The sequence below is a fragment of the Protomyctophum bolini genome (assembly GCF_963924005.1).
Source record: "Protomyctophum bolini genome assembly, chromosome: 21".
NCBI classification, from domain to species: domain Eukaryota; kingdom Metazoa; phylum Chordata; class Actinopteri; order Myctophiformes; family Myctophidae; genus Protomyctophum; species Protomyctophum bolini.
The window spans coordinates 17,217,720-17,240,607 of record NC_137882.1 but is presented as its reverse complement, the minus strand read 5'-3'; the positions used below and the strand labels follow the sequence as shown (position 1 = coordinate 17,240,607).

General features: G+C 41.0%; 2 protein-coding genes and 1 long non-coding RNA gene across 3 annotated transcripts in view; 2 read left to right on the top strand and 1 right to left on the bottom strand.

Annotated features, from left to right (window-relative positions):
- LOC308336388 overlaps positions 1-22,888 on the top strand; it is a 668,236-nt gene that overhangs the window by 573,650 nt on the left and 71,698 nt on the right. The window lies entirely within an intron of this gene.
- Positions 1,801-5,281, bottom strand: slc35g2b (solute carrier family 35 member G2b). Its single transcript, XM_080793188.1, has 2 exons — positions 5,145-5,281; positions 1,801-3,547 (listed from the first exon to the last, which is right to left on the bottom strand). Exon 2 carries the CDS (start codon positions 3,500-3,502, stop codon positions 2,252-2,254), a length of 1,251 nt encoding a protein of 416 aa, XP_080649314.1. The 5' UTR covers positions 3,503-3,547; positions 5,145-5,281; the 3' UTR covers positions 1,801-2,251.
- On the top strand, positions 19,064-22,694 carry LOC308336211 (tubulin alpha chain-like; the record flags this gene model as incomplete). Its single annotated transcript, XM_080793510.1, has 4 exons — positions 19,064-19,152; positions 20,831-21,050; positions 21,154-21,302; positions 21,717-22,694. Exons 1-4 carry the CDS (start codon positions 19,150-19,152, stop codon positions 22,692-22,694), a joined length of 1,350 nt encoding a protein of 449 aa, XP_080649636.1. The 5' UTR covers positions 19,064-19,149.

The following is a 22,888-nucleotide window of genomic DNA, read 5'->3' as shown; positions in this document are numbered from 1 at the left end:
TTTTTGTTTCAAGTGCCCTAAACAAACATTATAAAGGTCCATACACTTGGCTGCCATATGACGTAATAGTGCTAATAAACATGTACAGTATGTGGTGAAGGGAGGATTTGCATGGTAATGATGATGATGGCTGTACAGAACACTGCAGGATGCAATCTGTTTCCTGCCAAACAGATGGGCCTACTGTACATGTAGCCAATCCATAGTGCACCCATTTCCCCAATCTCTAATCAAGAACAGTCACATTAACAGAACTATTACGCCTATAATAATGCCAACTCAACTTGATATACTGAAGGGTAAACATAAAACTGAACTGTTGCCTACATTTTCAAGCTAATATACAAGCCACAAATCCAGTGCATTGTACCTGAAAATATAGTATGAAATCAATAAGCCACCTATTAGCCAACATGCAATCTTTTCCATAGTAGCTTTAAATGTATTCAGGTTATTAGTCTTTCACCTGGTGTAAGAAAAATGAATAAAACTAAAAGAAAGGAGGAAAAAAGATATTTGCAACACAACAAATGCTGTATTACAGCATTATTGAACTGACCTTTTAATACATAAAAGGATTAAGGGCGTGATGATATGTTAATTTATCCAATAGGCATGGATGACTACACAAATTATGTCAACAGAGCACTACTGAACTCAACGAAGTAGCCTACTTTAATAACATAACCTCACTGCTGGAAACACTGGCCAAATTTGAACTAAACAACCCAACGTGCTGTTTTGGACCGCCACCTTGTGGACCTTCAATGAAACCACACTATGCTGCTCTCCTTTCAACCATCCTGAGAACCGTCACTTTAATCCTTATTCATTCCATCACTGCTGTGTGTGTTGCCTTAGGCAGAGTGCAGACTGATTGGCTCAGCTGGGTTCTCCCTCCACTGAGAAACAAAGCCTTCTCGGCTAGCCTCTGAATATCTCTCCAGCAGAAAAGGGGAAGGCAGTGAGATTAAGTTATGTTATTAAAGGGAACTAGAATTCAATTCTGTGCACACGTCTCAGGCCATTATGCGATAGCCATCTGAAAGCAAACAGGAGCAGAGTACAGAGATTTAATTGCTACACATCAACCAGATGCTAGAAGTAGAGTTTACACAAGCTACAATAATATGATGATACACTGTAGGCCTATTTTAAGAGTATAACAAAAACCCAATCTGGTTTTTAAATCCACAACTTCAGTGATTTATTCACATCCCCAGCATTGTAATAGCATTTTGCAAACATCCCACACCCTCTGTGTGGAAGAAATAATCCAGTATAATCTAATAATAGTGCTATGTCTAATATGCATACAAATAAAGTACCTTTTAAATCTACATTACACTTCAAATTATAATAATAAACCCACAGCTACAAAAGTTGACAAAAGCAGGCATTCCCTCCACTATTCAAGCTGCTGCCTTGCCTCTATAATTCCAGATCCCATTCATGAGCACATTATCCATTGGGTGCATACACAGTACACACTATGGATAGCAGGCCACTGATTTAGCTGATCGAATTGCAGACAATAAGCTACAGAATTTCTTTAGTTACTCTGTATAAAATACAAATTATTGTTTTATTCCATGTCGTGGGCTGACAGCTTCATAGTGAATCTGGTGTGGTTGTGAGGTACAGTATATATAGTGAGACAATGCAAGAAAACGCCACACCTTGTCAATGTTGCAACAATAAAGGACAGATGTTATTAAAACTCTCTTGTTATACTCCATCACACAAGACCAGATGCAATATTGTTTCATATTCAACAACAAAACACATCACAATGAGGAGTTAAAGCTGCAATCCAGAACTTATTTGAATTAATCACGTCATTTGAATCAATCTGTATTTGTGACCTAATGATGGACAACTAGTACTTGACCATGTAGGGATGTCTTATTGGCAGAGTGGTAAGATTAAGACTAGGTTTAACCCTAGTAGGACATAGTAAGTCATAGATTCCAGCTTTAAATGATTGTTTTCCGCTGAAAAGTTGCTACGAGAGACCATTCGACTATTAAAGCAACACTACTAAAGCTATAAAATCACCAATGCACATTTCTCCTTTATTTCACACACACACTCACACACACAAATATTAAGACATTATTATTAGACACTTGGCACTCTTCCAACAACACACACAACAATACCAAATCAAAAGATCCAGACATTCTTGAGATTGCACATGAACCGATCAACACTGTAAACATAGACAGAAGAAACAGCCACAGAGTGTCTGTCATTTGATGGGCGAGTCCAGGATCTCCTGATAATCCTGCCGAATGGCCCTGCTCACCCTGTACAGCTTCAGCCCGGTCAGAGTGAACACGCTGATCATGATGACCAGCGCGCCCATGATGTCGTAGACGGTCGGGATCATCCTCAGGACGATGAGCTGAAGGATCATGGCCACCACGATCTCTAGGTGCTGCACGGTGCTGACTAAGGCTGGGTGGAACTTGTTCAGAGCGTAGTAGACTCCCAGGAACGCCACCGTGGAGCAGATACAGATCCCAATCAGGTAGCCCCAGGTCTCCCCGTCCAGGGGAATGATTGGCTCCTGCATGACGAACATGGTGGAGGCCCCCCACACCGTGCCAGTCCACCCGAAGGTGAAGAGCGCCGTCCACATGCTGACCTTCTCCTTGATGGCTCGGTAGATGATCATGGAGAGGGCGGCCATCAGGCCGGCCATCACCGTCATGCTGTAGCCGAACGCCTCCTTCCAGAAGGTCAGCCGGGATTTGTCCTCGTCCGCGATGTTGGGGACCACGACGAGGCACAGGCCGAACACGCTGCCCACCACCGCCACCACGTCGATGTAGGCCAGCCGCTCGTCCAGCAGCAGGAAAGCCAGCACGCCGCTGAAGACCGTGGTGCACGCGCGCCACATGATGGTGCCGTTGCTGGGCGGCACGATGGCAAAGGAGGTGTAGGCGCAGGTGATCGAGATTACATTGCAGACCCCGTAGAAGAACAGTCGCAGCCGGTAGCCTTTCGGGCCGAAGGGGGCCTCCTGGTAATAGAAGACCACCAGTATGGACAGCACTTGAATCACGGAGCGGATGAACAGCAGCTCCAGGGAGGGCACTTTAGAGCGGTCCGCTGCCAGCCGGGTGATCAACGCCACACACCCGTGAGCCGCGGCCGCCCCGAACAAGGCCATCCACGTCACCCTAGAGGATAAAAGGTTTGCCTCGCCGAAGCTGGCCAGCTGGCTCTCAACCCCCTTGTCCCTCTGCGGCTGGCCCGGCTGCTTAGGCTGGGTTTCCATGGTACCAAAGAATGTCCTGCCACCTTTACTGTCCGACACCAGTCTCTTCTCCACGTTCGCCTCTGCATAAGCACCAAAGTCCTCAAAAGAAGGAGCGTCATCATACCCCTCGTCACCCGGCTGGGGGAAGTGAGTGGCATATTTGACTGTAACCGTGTTGGGATGGATCTTAACCCGCTTTTTGGATCCATGCAGCTGGGATGGAGATGCATCCATGTTTGTGATTCAGGGATTGTTTGTTGTTCCGCAGTAGGCCTAAATCTGTAAAATAAAACTTGTTGTTAGACATTACTGTGAGATATGGTATACAATTCAAAGACCATTGCTGGTGTTTCTATTTTGCTTACGTAGTCAAAATAGAGCAGGGGGGTGGGGGGGATTCAGTCAGGGATATGAAATAAAAGGATTCATCATTCAACCTCCCAACCACACACACATGCACACACAAATGCATGCACGCACGCATGCATGCACACATGCATGCACGTACACTCGCAGTCGCACACACACACACACACACACACACACACACACACACACACACACACACACACACACACACACACTCTTACCCCGTCTCCCCTTATGCAAAATTTATGCTAGAATCATCATACGACAGACTGTTGGGCCCCCGAAATAAATCAGATCAACAAGCTTAGCTCACAATGTGACGCAGACGCTAGCTTTTTGAGCTTTTGTAGATCGGCTATTTTTGGTCAGACGACACTGTCATGCAATCAAGTATAAATGAGGGGCTATACTCGTGTGTTGTGCTACTTCTATATATATCCAGCAGCAACCGGCACTGAGCATTGTGAGACTGATGCAGGCTGATGGGATGAAATTACATAACAGGACACCACAGAAGTGGAGGTATAGAGAGGAGCATGCTCCACTTATACTATAAGAGACTGTCTATTGCACCATGACATTAGACCGTTCTGTATGGATTGCATGTTGAGGAGGAAAATGGCACTTTAAGTGCGTCATTTGGGATCCTTCAATCGTAAATAACAGTTAGGGCAAATAGCCTATACTGTAGGCTATGTGTGAATTGTGACAGAATGAAAATCCATTTATAGGCCTACTCAAGATTTTTTAATGATATCTATATTATTAATTATTTTAATCTGTCTAATTGTATGTCTGATAGCATCTTGTTGAAACAAATGAATCAATAGTTACTCCAAATTAGTCAATAATGCACCCTGCCAAAAACCCATACGTGGATATCTAAAATAGCCACTAGAGGGCAGGAACATGTTCCTATTTGCCCTCCCCCCTCAATCCGAGCTCCAGCCTCCATGCTTTCTCTTGAAACTCGTCGCTCGTTCATCCGATTTAACATATTTCTGTATATTACATAATTTAACAATAGGCTCATATTTGAAATTATAAGTTCTTCAATCTCAATTTAAGATGAAAAATATCCTAAAAATAATTCTGGTGTATAGGCCTATACAAACTATAGATTATAAATTCAGATATGAAGCCAATTGTTTCTTTTTCGCATCAGATGTTGGTCTGACAGAAAACTAACGTTCATTATATTGAGTGATATAATGGTATATCCCTTAAAGTTGGCATATAGCTATAACCTATAATACAGGAATTGTGTAAATTAATAATTCAAATTAATTTCAGCATAATGCCTACATTGCCTATGCTATCAATGCGTTTGAACTGAAGTCAACATTTCTGGGAATTATTAAATAGCCCAGCCCTTTTCTCCTTTCAAAGTCAGAATTAGGCTATAATGGATCAAGGAATTAGGAAACCCAATCTTTATATTGTATGAGGCTTTTTTCTTGTAAAAGATCATGCAAGAATAAGTATGAAAATATCAAATATATCTTACCGCAATGCTTTTAATTAGATGCTATCGCAATGGTTGGTGTCATAGATCAAAATATTCTTTGATTTCTTGACCGTTACATTTGGAAAACTGCGATTGCCATTTCCCCATCTTCTCCTTCGAATGGAGCGCGTCTTCGACTGGAGATGCAAAAGGTGTGTGCGTGCACGGAAATGTTCTAGTCCACGCCTTTGAATTGATAGATGATGATTCTGCGGAGTCGTGCTGGCTGGCTGCCAAGAAGAGAAATGAATGGGAAGACGAACTGAACTTAAGTCACAGACAGCGATCACTCCTCCTCCTCCAAACGATTTTGTTCCAATAGTTTTTTCGTCATCTGACAGACTGTCAACTGGGGAAAGCATTGCATTGGTTCAGGATCATCATCATCGTCATTCGCATCGCATAAATTGTCACTCGAGTCCTCAGAGTCGTAAGCATGATAAATCAAGCCCACTTCGACATAAAACGGTATTTAATAGTATTTGACTCTTTGCTCTGAATGCAGAGTGTTTAGTAAGTTGTTTTTGTTATTTCCATTTATATCTCTCAGGAATTCAAATTCAACCAACCAACCTATACCTATACCTATCTACCTGTATACCTACCTACCTACCTACGCCCTTTATTGGTTCTCAAAGTGTGTGATTTTTGAGGGGCCCTAGTCACTCCTATATACACAGGTTTAATGCTTAATTGTCTTTAGTTCAATGTTTGTTTTGTAAACGCCATTGACAATGAAGGGAAAATGTATTAGTCATAATGTGCCATTTACGTCATATTGTCTCTTTATTGTTAATGGTGTTTAATGTTTCACCATTACATCACCTAATCAACATGAGTTAGACTTTAATATATTAGCGCCCCTCGCACACAGGTGTGATTTTAGGTAGGCTAGGCCTACAATAACCTCAGCGAACAAATTTAAAACATTGTGATTAATGTTACAAAATCAGGCTTCATTCTCAAAATGTGAAGAGAACATAATGAACAGATTATCACAGACCTGTGAATAAATAAGTAAGTGGTTAATACTGACATCAGGCCATATCACTTTCTCTTGCGGAACAAACAATACAATACAATCTTGTTAAAAACAATGAAAATAACTAATTATAATTGTATGAGTAAGACCATGGCGGGCCGCAGATACATTAAGCAGTGTCTGCATGCACGGGCCTCACGGGTTGAGTAGCACTGGAGTAAAGAGATCTGGTCACCACTAAACAGCAGTATCACAGCCTGCTTGCCTGCTAGGATTCCACAAGCCTCATTGAGGAGTCCCTCTTTATACATGGAAATGTTGAGCCCAGTGGTCCTCTGGTTTGTCCATAGGGGAGCAGTGAACTTGATCATAATTTGAATGGCACCAAAAAAACTACAACGATCTCAGATTATAAGGATTTCAGTGGGTTTTTTTTCGTGTGGAGCTTACTTTGTTAAACCATGACAGACAGAGGGTATAACAATCACACCCGTGTGAAATGAGGGGCACTCTTATCATCGTACATCATCATGACGTAACATGTCGATTTACTCAGACACATACAGTATGACGTAAATTCTCCATTCATTGTCAATGGGAATCTAATGTTTGTGTAAGACGAAAATCTACACCAATATATAGGAGGGCCCCTCAAAAAAATAAAATAAAGTGCCATAAGCAGGCGCATGAAAGCCAGGGAGGAATTCATATTCTGGAAGGCATGGGGGAAGCGGAAAGCATGGAAATTAGATTCCCTAGTGTGTTTATCCCAGAGGCAGGGCGAAAATAAATAAAGCTCAGCTGCTGTTATTGACCAGACTGATACAAACCGACATACCTCTGATAACTAACCACAATGATGACATTGATAAGGTCCAACATCCCTCCGATATGAACCTAAATAGAGCACCAAATCTATTCATGATGGTATGGCCAGTGTCTACTACAGCTCTTTAGTTATTTAAAAACACGCTTAACGATGGACAGCCTGGTTCATCCGGTTATTGATTTGGTATGACTGGGGTAAAGGTTATGCATACTCAATCATGATGTATTATGCCTTGTTACCCTACAAAATGATCAAAACATAACATTTCACATTTACTTGATTTCAATATTGTATAGGCCTTTTGATTGCCATTTGATTTACGACAGACTTTGTTTAGGGCAGACTCTTTAGTATCCTTTAACTATCTACATTAGATAAATGTCATTATTGAGTTCTATATAATAATACATTAGATTTATATAGCACTTTTCTTAACAGCGGTACAAACTGCGTCGAACAACAATGGCACAAAAGCAACATGGGGGACAGAAGATTCAAATTAAACTAATACAAACATCAGAAGGATCAGGGGAGACATGTAAAAATAACTAAAATCAAGTAACTAGAATGGAAACAAGAATCCATGAATGTGTTCCTATTCCTATACAAGAAGGTTTTAAGAAGGGATTTAAATGTCACTAATGATGTGTAGGCTGTCTGATGTTAATAGTGTTCCACAGTCTGGGGTCTCTGGGAGCAAATGTCCCCCAGTCATAGGATCTAGGAATCTCAGCAGTGGTGGAAAGTAATGAAGAATATTTACTCAAGTAGTGTACTTAAGTACTTAAAAAAAAAAACTTTTCTGGAGTACTTCCAATTTTCATTAATTTAACTTCGTCAACCCCGAGACGGGGGCCTAAAAATCAGGCAGTGTTTCTGCACTAGCCAGAGTCTATAAAAAACACATCAGGCAGTGTTTCTGCACTAGCCAGAGTCTATAAAAAACACTTATCTTTTCATAAAAGTGATTAATTGGTGACTTTCATCAGTAAAACAAAATATGGTTTAGAAATGGAAATAAAACAATTGGAGAGGGTGTCAAATTACAGACATTAATTAAAGTAAATGCTTGTGTCTTGTAAAGTAATACTATAAAATGTACAGTTGATTAACTGGGCACATTAACACATTTGGCTACACAAAGTTAATGTATTATTAATACGCTATGGTTGAAGGCAGGATTAGTCCAAAGGTGCCAAGTAGATCATTATAGCAATGCTTTTCACAAGACTTTGACAAATGACAATGCTTGCCTGGCAGAACACATCCATTTTCAAAAGAAATGTTTTTCATAGGGGGTGGAGAGAGCATGCTTGTGTGGTTGTTATATTTCAACATCTTTGCCAAAGACACAGGGCAAGGAATTAAAAGCCATTGTACATTTGAAACCTCTCTATCTCTCAGCTCATTGAACCATAATGTAACCGACGGTAGAGCAAATAACACAGTGCTTGTTTGTACCATTCAGGTCGAAGTCGAACAACCTATCAACCATAGGCAACCGAAGAATGATTTGAAGTACCTTTCTGGAAGAAAACGGAGCATCCTCAAACAGATTAACTGAACATCTTGCATTTGAATAATAATTTAACATGGAGCAAAAAATGCATTTATTTTATTTAACAATAATCTAAATGACAAAAGAGTGCAAGCAGCAGAAAATGTGTCCGTGAATGTCAATGTTGAGAATGTTAGTAGCTTACACACACGCTCACACAGCCAGAGCACAGTTGCTTTTAGCCGTATTTTACACTTCTCCGCGTTGACAGATGGCAGAAACTAAATATAGTGGATTTCATAATGGTAAAAAGCTGCGAAAAAGCTTCTCTAGTTCTTACAAAGACAATCTAATTCACCATACCAATTGGCCTCCTTTCCCCATGTCATCCACATATCTAACTAGCGTACAAGATTCATTATATCATATCTTTGGGACATGTTGTGCTGAGTGATTAGTCTATTAAATAAGGAATGAGTGTCAAGCAACAATTGACATGCACAGTCAAGGAGATGTGAGCTTACATGATATAGATCATTTATCGAGTCAGAGATCATGTACTTGTCTCCGTGATCCATGCAGTCCTGTTTCTCTGCGTTATACCACCGGCCCAGCTCATTTTCCCTGACACCTCTGTGGTTCTGTTTCGTGGCCTGTGATTTCAACTGATTCAAGCGATTTTTTTCAACTGATACTTCAACTGAAGCATCTGTAGTCAAGGTTTGACTTAAACCCTTTTGCTCAATGTAGAGCATAGGTCATTTATACATTTCTTCCAGCTGGTTCGATGTTGGCCAATCTTCTCTGCTTCCGTCCAAGATGTTCTAAGATTTCTAGCGTTTTTCAACAACACACGCATTATCTGGTAATCCAACATGAAAAGGCAGGAGTCAAACATGGTTGTTTTCTGCTTTTGATTTGTGAGCCAGCCCCGTTTGTTTGCAGAAAGAGCACTAGGGGATCGGGTGACACACGGAAACACATGACAAACAAAGGTTGTCACATCATAGAAACAAAGGAACAGAACATGCATGGTATTCATGAATACTTGATTCTGTATGCAGCCTTTCTTTCCTCATTTCAGTCCTTTCTTTCCTCATTTCAGTCATGGCTGCAATGTACTGTAGCAGCATACTGTGTTAAAGAAATAGAAAGCTGCAAAATCACATTTGTATCCGATGACTTTTGTCTCTCTCTGCTATAGTTTTCTATGGACACAAAGGTCTTGCGTTATCTTTCCTTCTGGTGGTGAATGTTTAAGATAAAGAAAAGAGTTGTGAGGTGTCCCTATAGTCCCCATTCAACACATAATGTTGTTTGATGCCTACCTGTCAGACAGCTCTAATGGGTTTTCACAATAGACAAATGGCTCATTCATCTTATTTTGTGCAGGATTAAGTAATCTGTCATTGTCATTCGGCAGCTGTATCTCTTTTTCATGGGTTGGATTGTGGAACTCAAAAACCTGCTATTCCTCTGTTGGCTAAGGCTAAGCGACTGACAGACTTATACGACAATTTCTAATGGGAAAAACTTAGAAAAATGTAGAGAATGTTAATTGAGTCAAACAGCTGCTGACAGGGAAGAAAATAATGTCCCTAAGGGAGTCTGTGAATTGGCCTGTCATGATGGTAGGTCGGTGGGTGGGTGAGTTGGGTGGACATCCCCACGCACAGCTGCCCTAGATCATTTATTTATATATAATTTGTGAATTTGTGAATCAATTTATGCAATTGAGAGAAACCAGAGGAAGACATTCTGGTCAGGGAATCATCATCATCTGTTTTTACGTCCGGAGCTTCAGACGCACCTCCTGCCGGACACTTGGCTTAGATCTGAACCCATTTGATTTGGCGTTAGGAGCCCGTTGCGAACTCATGCCCTGGTTGAGGTTGACTCCAGGCAAGGGGCCCGATTCACTAATCTGTTGGATGTAATACACAATTCACAATTTAGGCATTAAGCAGATGCTCTTAATCCAGAGCGATTTGCAGTAAGGCAAGGAAAACACAAAGTACAGACAAATGGTCATCTAGGATCATATAGGTAAACCACAAAGAACCTATGATCAGTTTATACAATATCAATTTTGTTTTCTATATGGACTTCATCTCATCATAGTTTATGGGACTGAGTAACAATATGGCATTTATGGCACAGCCTGTAATTGGCTTCCTTATGTCCACTCCCTAGCGATGGGAAATTATTTCTCGCCGTGGGAATGGCAGTTACGTGAATCGATTGACACATCATTACAGATATGCACTGCAGCCGAGTGCATATGTGATCCTACACGTGATGAAAATTATCAATACAAATCGTTACAAAACGGTATATAATCTTCTTTAGGATTACATTTGCTTTTGATCACACAACATTGGAAATGGGCATGTTGACTGCTGAGTTATACTAATTCGTGGACGAAATGCATCCGTTTTTATGAGACAAAATAAATATAATTTTGGCTGTTTCTTGACATGAAATGTTTTGAGCACCACTGCACAAACATACATAGGTTTATCAGAAAACAGATATTTTTTAGAATCTGCCTCAGATACTGCCGATTCACTAAGCTGTTTACACCCATATTTTGGGTGTATTCATTATTATGCAGCAGTTATTAAGTTATCCTTTTGCTATTGGTCCTAAATGGATTGATGACGGAACCTGCAGTTATAGTCACTGAGCCATAGGCGAGCTGTAAGAGAATGGGCATCCTGTTTGAAAGCACAAAGCACAAAGCTCTTCCTCTGCCTAGACTCAATCAAACTTACAGTCTGCAATTATTGGGCATCCCCCCACCTCTCTCTCTCATAATTGGATCCCCAAGCCCCAGCAGTATAGTTGTGAAATGCCATATCTGATGCTTTGCTGTGAAATCATGCATTCGTTTGGTTATAATTCTAGAATAGCTCACACATGCTTGAGTGTGCTGCCTAGACACTTGCCATGCGATTTACCATAGGAGGTGATGTATCTAAAATATATTATGATTTGCCTCATTGCTTCTCTTTTATTTATCAATATAAATTGAGATAGAAATGCCATTACATGGGGGGTCCGTAGACTAATGCATGTCAAACGGGGGGTCCTTGAAATTAAACGGCTTGAAAATCACTGCTAGAGCCGTAAAAAGAATCTCTTCTTTTCAAATGGGGGTCCATGGGCTAATTAGTGTCAATGTGGGGGTCCTTGACATGAGAAAGTTTGGGAACCACTGCTATAATCGATGCCTACGAAGAATACTCCGTATAGATTGGCAAGAAGATCACGTCAGTGACCTGCTAGAAAGAGTTGAGATGAAGGCGCGGAGGGAGGAAGTGAAGCTGCGTAGATGGAAGATGATTGGACACATACTACGGCAGGACCACAACGACTGCAACAATGACATAGCATAGAAAAGAAGAAAAGGAAGACCAACGACCACCTGCAGGTGTACCGTTGAGAAAGAAAGAAAGAAAAAAGCAAGATGTAAATCACGGTGCAAAGTGAGGACTGCAGCAGCTGACAGCAGCTGAAGTGAAGTGGAAGTGCTCTGTGAAGGCCTTACGTGCCACAAGGCACGAAGTGGATAGGTAAGAGTTAATATATTATACCAGTCGCACAACAGCATCACTGTTCAGAATGTCCCGCCTCAAGTTATCATAATATGTATATCTGCTATTTTCAAATGGCCAATGTTGAAATGGGGCTGAAGTGGTTAATGTACAGTATGTTTTGTAATCTATAACCATATAAATGCACCAAGTCTGTGTGTACGCCTGTACGTCTGTAATCCACGTAACTCGAGAACGGTCAAATTCGACGAGTGCAGTGCCTGGTGTCAAGTCGGTCGGACCCACGGTTGTCCAGAACCTCCCCAAAAAGGCCTCTGCCCGGGCTCTGGACCGGGCCCCTGCCCAGGGTGCATACAGTATATGGAGCTGGCCTGTTTTGACCTCACAACACTCCATATTTGGGCATGCCTGACACAGAACGCCATAAGCTGGCCTGTTCTGACATCCCAACACTCCATATTTGTGCATTGCTGACACAGAACTCCATGAATCCATATAAAGGGCATAAAATAAATATCTGGGTGGGGCATGCATTTACAACTTGCATCGTTCCAAGTGCCCGTTGGGCACTGCCGCACAGGCCCCACAGGGGTAATAATAAAATTCTACAAAATGTAAAGTTTTTAAATGATTCTACAGTAGAGTAAAGCAACATTATTTGCCTCTGAGATGTAGTGGAATGGAAGTAAAAGTAGATAAATTGGAAATACTCCAGTAACCTCCCAATTTTACTTAAGTACAGTACTTGACTATGTATGTATAGCTACTTATTTATACTATACTGGTAGTTAGCTAACATCTTGAGCTGAGAGCCCCCCAGGGCTGACAGTAAGCGGTGTTCTCTGTGGCTGCACTTCACAGGTGGATTAGGAGAGCCTTCTTTTCCGTCACAATCGTCTGATAATAGGTCGGATGACGAGTCCCCTTTAGGGAATAGACCGCAGGGTACTTCTAATGACGCCTTTTGAACACACTGTTTTGTCACCCATTAACCCATTAAGACCGGAAGCAAAATAAACATGTCTTCTAAATCCTAACATCTTATTAACAAATATATGTTGCTTAATCACCTTTTCATGTCAAGGACCCCCTAAATTATATGTATTTGACCTCCGATCCTCATCTCAAAATATGTCGTTCCAGGGACAGGGGGAAAGATTTGAGTAAAAAATGTTTGCTTTAAAGGACCACTTCACCACTTTTCAACCTATCTTCATATAATAGGTCCTCACTAATAATCATGAAAAAATGGCACGATTTGTTCTACTCAGTCTGTGTCTCATAGGACGGCTGTGGGCAGTTTAGAAACCGTCTTCCAGTGACATCATCATGAGGCAGATTTATTTTTAAACAATTTATTTTTACAAAGATATTTAGATTTTCATTATCGTGAGAACGATGGCTTCCATTTTTGCATTGCAACTTTTCAGCCTGCATTTTCTATTAGCTTGTATTCCCCATCGATGATGTCACTGGAAGATGTGTCTGAACTGCCCACAGCCCTCCTATGAGACACAGACCATGTAGAAATAAATTGCGCCATTATTTCATGATTATTAGTGAGGACCTATTATATGAAGATAGGTTGAAAAGTGGTGAAGTGGTCCTTTAAAGAATATATATATTTAATTTGAGCTTTTCTATAATTTTTTTGAAAATAGCAGATCGACAAGTTCATAGCACAATAATGGTTAAAGTGCGTTAAAATGACACAAGTGGTGTAACCTTGTATCAGAGTGTGTGATTAAGCTATGACCATGTGGCATGAGACAAGTCCAAGGGTGCCTTGGGATATTTTGCGACAACCATATACTTAAAAAGAGTAAATGGCACAAACTGTATCAGCAACAACAACGTTGCGGTCAAGAGCGAAAACAGGTGAATAAAGCAGATCCCCATCTATATATGAGCTGGAACAAACTTTGCATCTGTGGATGATTTTATTTTATTTTATAACATCAGAAAGGTTATATCTGTTAATGATATTCAACATTAGTCTGGTATTGGCGGCTCAATAAGCAATATTAACACTGTGACTGGTGCATACAGTAGTGAAACCATACACGTAAATCTGACCTGGCATAGAGGTCTCTAATAGTGCTATTACTGTCCTATTTCTGAAACTACAGCTTGTAATGATCAAGTAGAACAGGAATGATTTATGCTCTCTACAGGCTTGTATACACGGCACGCTGCATCTCAGTCTATTCTCATACTAGCCATCCCCTCAGTGGGAATCCCCTCACCTGTGCAATTTCCAGCCTTTGCCCTAGGAAAAATAAAGAGGAAGGTGCACGGAGGTGTGGCCCGGTCTCCTGCGGGAGGTTTGCACATGCTCAGTGTAAACAGGAACTGCGATAATGGAGTGTTCCAGCAGAGGTGCTATATAGAAAGCTCATAACTTGTGATGTAAATAATGAGATCAGAAATGTTTTATATCATCCACAGCACTTGAATGAACAGTATCCATGTTCCTTTGTAATTTCACATAAATAAAAGTTTAACACATGTACTACAATCAAAGCAAGCATCAAAAGAACATGGAAAATCCACAAAAGAAAAATATACAAAAACATTAACATTTAGTAAATGTACTTTGTCATTCACTTTGTTATACACATTTTTTCCACAGTTATGAAATTGATTGTACATTGTACTATTCCCTTTTATTATTTCAGTTCAGGGTCAGCAACTCTCATGCACCTCTAGCAGACTAGCACATCTGCTGGAACACTCCTTCGTCGCAGTTCCTGTTTACACTGAGCATGTGCAAACCTCCCAAAGGAGACCGGGCCACACCTCCGTGCACCTTCCTCTTTATTTTTCCTAGCCTCAGCCAATTGATTGCCATGGCAACCCCACACCTGACAATTGATTAGCCTACTTAACCAGTCCACTTGATAACGGGTATTATTAGGTTCCCAAGTTGCATCATTCTCAAGTAGGCCGGTAGCCGACGGGCACATACAGGTCTACTGTAAATGTGTGACAGATGAGTGAGCACAAAATAGTTCATTCTCACTTATAATGGTAATGGTAATATAATGGTAACTAACTGCTGCACTGCAATAATATTTTTTTGTCATTTTTGTCTCTTTCCTTCTATGTTTCTCTCTCTGTCTTTATACGTACCTACTGTAGGCGCAGATATTGGGGGAAAACTAGCCAAAACAACATCCATCTGTGTGGCACATTGTTGGAACAGCATAATGATGGCCAACACAGCTCTGTGCCTTTACCGGTGGAGATATATGGTTACATTTCTGTTCGGTTGCAGAGAATAATGTGATGTTGAGAAAGTTCACATGCATGCAAAAGAAAAATAAATCTTCATACCAATTTCAAATAGACGAGTCCGCTCCAGTGTGCGCCTATTAATTTTGGGGTTCCTTGACACGAAAACGTTTGAGAACTACTGGTTTAGAAGGCATTTAGAATCGGCCTCAGGTCTTAATGGGTTTAAAACCTTAAGCTTAGACTCATCAGTTATACCGTAATGTACCGTAGCTGAAATTGATCAACGGGAGAGACAGTCAGACTGAGCTGCACCAGAAATGAGTACACTGAGGTGAACGGAATCACAAATCAATCTCAGCCAACGGAAAAGCGTTCTCCCCTAGCTCAGAGCCCTTTTGTGGAGTTATCGCCGTGTGAGAATACAAACTGTCTAGGCATCGAATAATATTCATCATTTCTAAAGCCCCGACACAATCAATTCACTCCTCTGACAGAGGAGTCAGACCCAGAGACCCTTCCATCCCCGACCAGGCGATCCCTTCCCTTCACAGCAGACAGCACTGTGATAGACACCAGTGATTACAGTATACAAATGAGGGCCATGTTATCAGAGAGGGAGGAGCCATGATTTGATAGAGAGAATATATCAGCATCATCTATATAGTGTAGGAGCGGTGTGCCGTCCAATTCCGAACATCTAGCGCTGTCATTTTAGAAAGGGCATGGTGATTTATTAGATGAAGATAATGGATTCCACTGAATGGCGAGGCCTTATGTCAAGCACAGGCCTAAATCAAATCCCTGCAACGTACGCTTCATAATCACATTGCATGTTAAGCCTGATTTATTCTTAGTTATAAACATCTGTGTCTCGCACCACAAAATGGCAGATCTACAAGTTGAGAGCTTGTAGATCGGCTATTTTCAGTGCAAGACCCCAGGTGTGCAACTAAGCATAAATCCAGTTAAAAAGTACTATTATTTTTTTACGTAAAAAGTATCAATACTGTCTGCAATGAAGAAATGTCAGTAAATGTCCAGTAAAGTAAAAGCACATCAACATTTTAATTATGTACATTACTTGAGTGCATACATGTATAGTTACTTTCTACCCCTGCATAAATCAGCCATACTGCTCCACAGGATAAGAATTCAGTATGCTGATGTTGGCATATTTAGACTATCATCACGCTGTTTTCCCGGTTTGAGTGAATAATACCACAGCCAATTTTTGCCTAGCAAGCCATACTTCTGCTATGGTATAGTGAAAACGGGTGACTCTAGCAATTATGCAGTTTCTTGATTCATTCAGGCATAGCCAGCTGCTTTAGTCAGAACAAATCAATTCCACCCCCCCCCCTTGCTTGCTACCCCTCCCCAGGCCTACACCACTGCCATTGAGAGAGGTATTACTGTAATACTGTATGCCCCCTGGCGGAGATTTGCTCTCTACTGAGCACACCTTTCCAGTTGAAACATGTTGAACATGCACATCAACCAAAGTCCAAACCCCACAATTGGGCAAGTGCTGAGCGAAGAACAGTACTAAAGAAAACAAAATAGCGTTTGCACACTGTCGGGCAAAACAATCCTTTATTTCACTGCACTGCACTGCACAAGGGAGCTTGCACTCTTCCTCAGACTGACTGACCAGTGGCATTATGCCTTTAGAGAGGTCTGCTGCACTCTGTGAAACAGAAAATGCCATTTTCTCCCAGTGAATTAGATCATAGTAGTCATCTGTTTTTGTCTCACTGTCTTTTTTGAGTCACTAGACTCACTGTCTAAGACTCACTGTCACCAGAGATTGCAGGAAATTGACTTGAAGCGTCCACAGTATTTATCTCTGTAAACACACAAAGGCCAGGCTATGAAACAAGCTGCCCTGCTAATTATGAGCATGCCATTTAAAAAGGTGAACAAACGATAGAGAATGATCGAGGTGAAACAGCATGTGGCAAGACAGATAAAAGGGACAAGTTAGACATTTCAATCAGACCTGATCTCCTTTTAACTGGAGACAACTGTAATGCTTCTTTCGTAATGCTTATTTTGCTAACATACTATCCCTCAATAAATCAGACTCAAACTCACTATAAGACATAATTTGAATCCACGTAAAACGTTGTTATTACTGCTCAAACGAGTCATAGCATAAGAACATTGTGGTGCCAGGGGGGAAGACATTACAGCATGACACGTTATGTAAATCTCAATGAAGAGCAGCTACAGTAGGATGCTAACACTGTAACACATTCTAATTGTCCTAAAAATAGGGACATTTAAAAAAAAAGAATGTCTGTAATTCACTTAATTTACAACATGTTGGGAAAGTTTGAGAGCAAGAGTGTCTGTCCTGTTGTCTGTTTTCTTTGTCTGTTCACACTTGTCATTGTTTAACAGTTTTTAGTTTTTTCATGTTTATCACATTTGTCTTTTTTATTATGTATTGCCTGTTATTTTTTTCATTTTATTTAACTGAACTACTCATTATCATTGTCGATAATATTCTGATGTTGTCATACAAAAAATGCCTAATAAAAACAGTATTAAAAAAAAAGAAAAATAGGGACATTTTGGAGTCTATGCCTACTGATATTATTCAGTCAAGGTTGTCTTTTATCCCATAAAACCTAGCATAAAACGCGGAAAGCATCTGTCATTTTAGATTTCTTTGGCTATTCAAATAGCATATAGGCCTATATATTATAGGGTCTGGAGCTAAATACATATCATTTTATTTTCCTTCAGTTTTTTCAAACTGATTTAGAACATATTAAGCGGATAAATGACAAGTTGCAGCTTCAAAAGAAGAATGAGACAAAATAGAAGCAATTTTCAGCAGCACCCACCCACGTTGAGTGTGAATAAAAATGGTCGTGTGGAGAAAAGTTTGTGAAAACGCTTGAGGTGTGAATTTTATATGTGGCGTAAGCACAAAGTAATGGTCACCTACAGCAGGGCCGGGTTCTCAACGTTTTTGGCCCGGGACCCCCGGAAATGCTTTGGCAATGTCTCAGGACCCCCGCCCCCTCCCGACCCCCAATATAAATTGACTGCTACAATAACCTTAATAATAGAGACAATACACCATAAATAAATACTGAAACCAGATATAATCATTAGGGAAGGTGTATGCATGTACCATGTGTACTATATGTAAACTCTTCATTTCCACTTTCCAGCCATTCAGTTGAAAAAAAATTGGGGACCCCCCAAAATAATTTGGTGACCACCCCGAGGGGTCGCGACCCACCTACAGTGCAGTATACAGTACAAATTTGAGGTATTTTTTTTTTAACTTTCTTCAGTATTCATCATTTTCAATACCTTTACTTCTACTTCACTACATCTCAGAGAACAATATTGTAATTATTTCTGCTACTACAATAATAAAAACTTTAGTTACTTTGTAGATTTCTATTATTATTACAAGACACACTAATAACCACTATTTTCAAAAGATTTTCATACATTTTGAACACTTTTGAAATAGGATTATTTCAAAAGTGCACCAAAATGGTGCCTGGCTGTACCTTACTTGTAAAGAGTATTTCTACATTGCAGTATTGATACTTTTAGTAAAAGATTTGAATAACTTTTCCACTACTGCAAAAGTCCTACTGAAATTGAAGGAATAGTTTTAAACACAAGAGAGAAACCATCATGATACCACTGAGATGAGTTTTTTTGTTTCTAGATTTCACGAACCACAACCTCCGTATCAGCCAATGGCTGATGACTACAGAGCCACTCCCTAGCCAATTAGTGTCCAATAAAAAGAGGGCCATGAGTTACAACTCAAGGAGTGTCTGTCTGTGGGAAGGAAGGATAACATCTGAACTTCTCAAGTGAGAAACCATTAACAGCGCTGTGGTTTTCAGTTGTACTCAACGGGCAAAATGGTAAGTCACTGCTGAGTGCTGACTGACCTCTTGATGTCAAACTAATGATGATGAACTAATCTATATAGAGGCCATGCATCTAAATAGAACACAACCTTAAATTGTAGCATTGGCAACATCTGTGAAGGTGTTGCCAATAGTTTGCAAGTACATTTACTCAAGTACTATACTTTACTTTCCAATTTTCAATCTGAGGCAAGGCAATTATTGTACCTTTTACTACAATATCTGAAAACTAGTTGCTAGTTAACTTTGTAGGTTTTGATTATTAGAAAACATGTATTAAAGGGTAAGACCACTTTTTTTGAGGTTTGGGTTGTGTAGTTACTTTGCCATGATGCAACTCCAAATGTGGACAAGAAATAAAAAATTACTGCTCCAGTGATTAGAAATTGATCATTCAAAATATGCTCCTCATTGACTTACATTGTAGCTAAAACAGCTCTCAAAGTCACTCTTTTAGTACGTAAACAAACACAAACAAAGTTGATTCAGACAATATAGAGCATCACCAAAACTCATGCGGTTTTATTTTTTCATAAAAATTTTAGATTCCTGTTGATTTTACTATTTGAAGATCTGGATCCGGATCCACGGATCCAGTCCGGGTTTTCTTCCCAATAAAATGGACAAATCAACAGGAATCTAACATTTTTATGAAAAAATAAAACCGCATGAGTTTTGGTGATGCTCTATATTGTCTGAATCAACATTGTTTGTGTTTGTTTACGTACTAAAAGAGTGACTTTGAGAGCTGTTTTAGCTACAATGTAAGTCAATGAGGAGCATATTTTGAATTATCAATTTCTAATCACTGGAGCAGTTTTTTTTTTTTTCTTGTCCACATTTGGAGTTGCATCATGGCAAAGTAACTACACAACCCAAACCTCAAAAAAAGTGGTCTTACCCTTTAAGCACTTCGTCCCATTTGAATACAAACTCATCAAAGCAACCTGTTGGGAGCTTAATTTGTAGATCAATAAATATGGCAGTGTATTTCTATAGCCTACTGCAGTGTTGATGCTTGAGTAAAAAACAGTGTACTTCTTCACCACTGCCAATATAGCTGGGTCAAAAAGCAATTTTATCTTCAATTTCTCTTGCATTTGAATTTATATTTTCAGTTAAAACATTAACTGGCTAATAAAAGGGAAAAACAAAATCCTACCTGCAGGATTCAGCATTCTTACCCAGGTGTGTTGAATCCCACTTTATCTTAAATTAGGCAACGCCCATAGTTGACGCCCCTGAACACCATATTGGTGAAATTTTCAAGAGTCAGTCCAGGTCTTCTTACCAATTCAAATGGTAATATCAACATGAAGTCATTAGGAAATCTTGTTTTTTATGAAAGCCATTTCAACATGCAATATACTCCAATGAGCCTATTTTTAGATTATCTGTTCCTGATCCATGTGTAAGAACTATCTTAGAAATCTTAACCAAATGTGGATAATTTCACCCATTGTACCCTGTTGTATATGAAGTTGGAATTTTAAATGTCTTCTTGACACTAGGGATATCAAAAATCCAGTAATGACAAACTCATTAACATTTGTGATGTTGGCTGGCTTCCCACAACCCAGTCATGTACAGTAGCCTGCCCTGCCCCCCCCTTTTGAGGAATTCTCTTGCAGTGCAATAACATTTACCCCCCCCATCCCCTCTTCCTATGCAGCGTGAGTGCCTTTCTATCCATGTTGGACAAGCCGGAGTCCAGATCGGCAACTCTTGCTGGGAGCTGTACTGCCTGGAGCATGGCATACAGCCTGACGGACAGTTCAGTGATAGGACCGGTTCGGCGGGCAATGACTCCTTTAGCACCTTCTTTAGCGAGACTGGGGCAGGAAAGCATGTCCCCAGAGCCATCTTTGTTGACCTGGAACCCACGGTCATTGGTACGGTTGAACAAATCCCTTGCTACTTTAATTTAAAACTTGGAAGAGAAGAAGAAATCAAAGTACTAATTGTGAACCGTTTCCTGTAAACCTATATTCACAGGTGAGGTGCGTACAGGAATGTATCGCCAGCTCTTCCACCCTGAACAGTTGATCACAGCGAAGGAGGATGCAGCCAACAACTATGCCCGCGGACACTACACCATCGGCAAGGAGGTCATCGACCTGGTCATGGAGAGAATTCGCAAGCTGGTGAGGGCCTTTGATTTTCTTGGCAAACTACTTGGATAATTGTATTTGTGAAATTTATTTTTGTAGATCTATGCATCCGTTTGGTTTTTCTATTGTAGATGGTATATTGTGAATATGTAGCGCACAGCGCACGCACACACACACTTTGAATGGCAGGTACACTCATGCATTCACTCAGAGACTTGCTCATGGTACTATGTGATTCATGCACCACACTACATGTCGTCATATACACACCTCATACTAAAGGACCTCAATGGAAACTAGCTGTAAGCTTTTTTGCGTAATCTAATATATATTATTGTGGATCAGATCTTCGTTACAGAATGTATGTGCTTTTTATTTCATGATCAATAAGGACATCAATTCAGCTTTAACTGATTAGGCAACTTTGTCTTTTTATTTATTTTTCAGTCTGACCAGTGCACTGGCCTCCAAGGGTTTCTCATCTTCCACAGCTTTGGTGGTGGCACCGGCTCTGGTTTTACTTCCCTGCTGATGGAGAGGCTCTCTGTTGATTATGGAAAGAAGTCCAAACTTGAGTTTGCAGTCTACCCGGCTCCCCAGGTGTCCACAGCTGTGGTGGAGCCCTACAACGCCATCCTGACCACCCACACCACCCTGGAACACTCAGACTGTGCCTTCATGGTGGACAATGAGGCCATCTTTGACATCTGCCAAAAGAACCTGGACGTTGAGAGACCGTCGTACACCAACCTCAACAGGCTCATTAGTCAAGTTGTGTCTTCGATCACAGCCTCCCTTCGCTTTGATGGTGCCCTGAATGTTGACCTGACGGAGTTCCAGACCAACTTGGTGCCATACCCTCGCATCCACTTCCCATTGACAACCTATGCCCCAGTCATCTCCGCAGAGAAGGCGTATCATGAGCAGCTGTCTGTCCCCCAGATCACCAACTCCTGCTTCGAGTCGGCCAATCAGATGGTGAAATGTGATCCCCGGCGCGGTAAATACATGGCCTGCTGTCTGCTGTACCGTGGAGACGTGGTGCCCAAGGATGTCAACTCTGCCATTGCTGCAATCAAGACCAAACGCAGCATCCAGTTTGTGGACTGGTGCCCCACAGGCTTCAAGGTGGGCATCAACTACCAGCCTCCCACGGTGGTTCCTGGAGGAGACCTAGCCAAGGTCCAGAGGGCTGTATGCATGCTCAGCAACACCACGGCCATCGCTGAAGCCTGGGCACGCCTTGACCACAAGTTTGACCTGATGTATGCCAAAAGGGCCTTCGTCCACTGGTATGTCGGCGAGGGGATGGAGGAGGGGGAGTTCTCCGAGGCTAGAGAGGACATGGCTGCCCTAGAGAAGGATTACGAAGAGGTGGGCGCTGACAGTGCTGGGGCGGATGACGAGGAGGATGAAGAATTCTAAGCCACTTTTGTCTTCCGGTTTGCCGGAAGTAATGGGATGGGGGAAATGGGTTGTATGAGATCTGCTCCTAGATAGATCTTTATTTGTCATTGCAACGTGTACAACTCCTGTTTCTGTCATTCCTGTGATTGTGTTCTCACTTGACATTATTAAATGCACCCAATGGGTATATGAGCAGTTTGTCTGGTTTATCC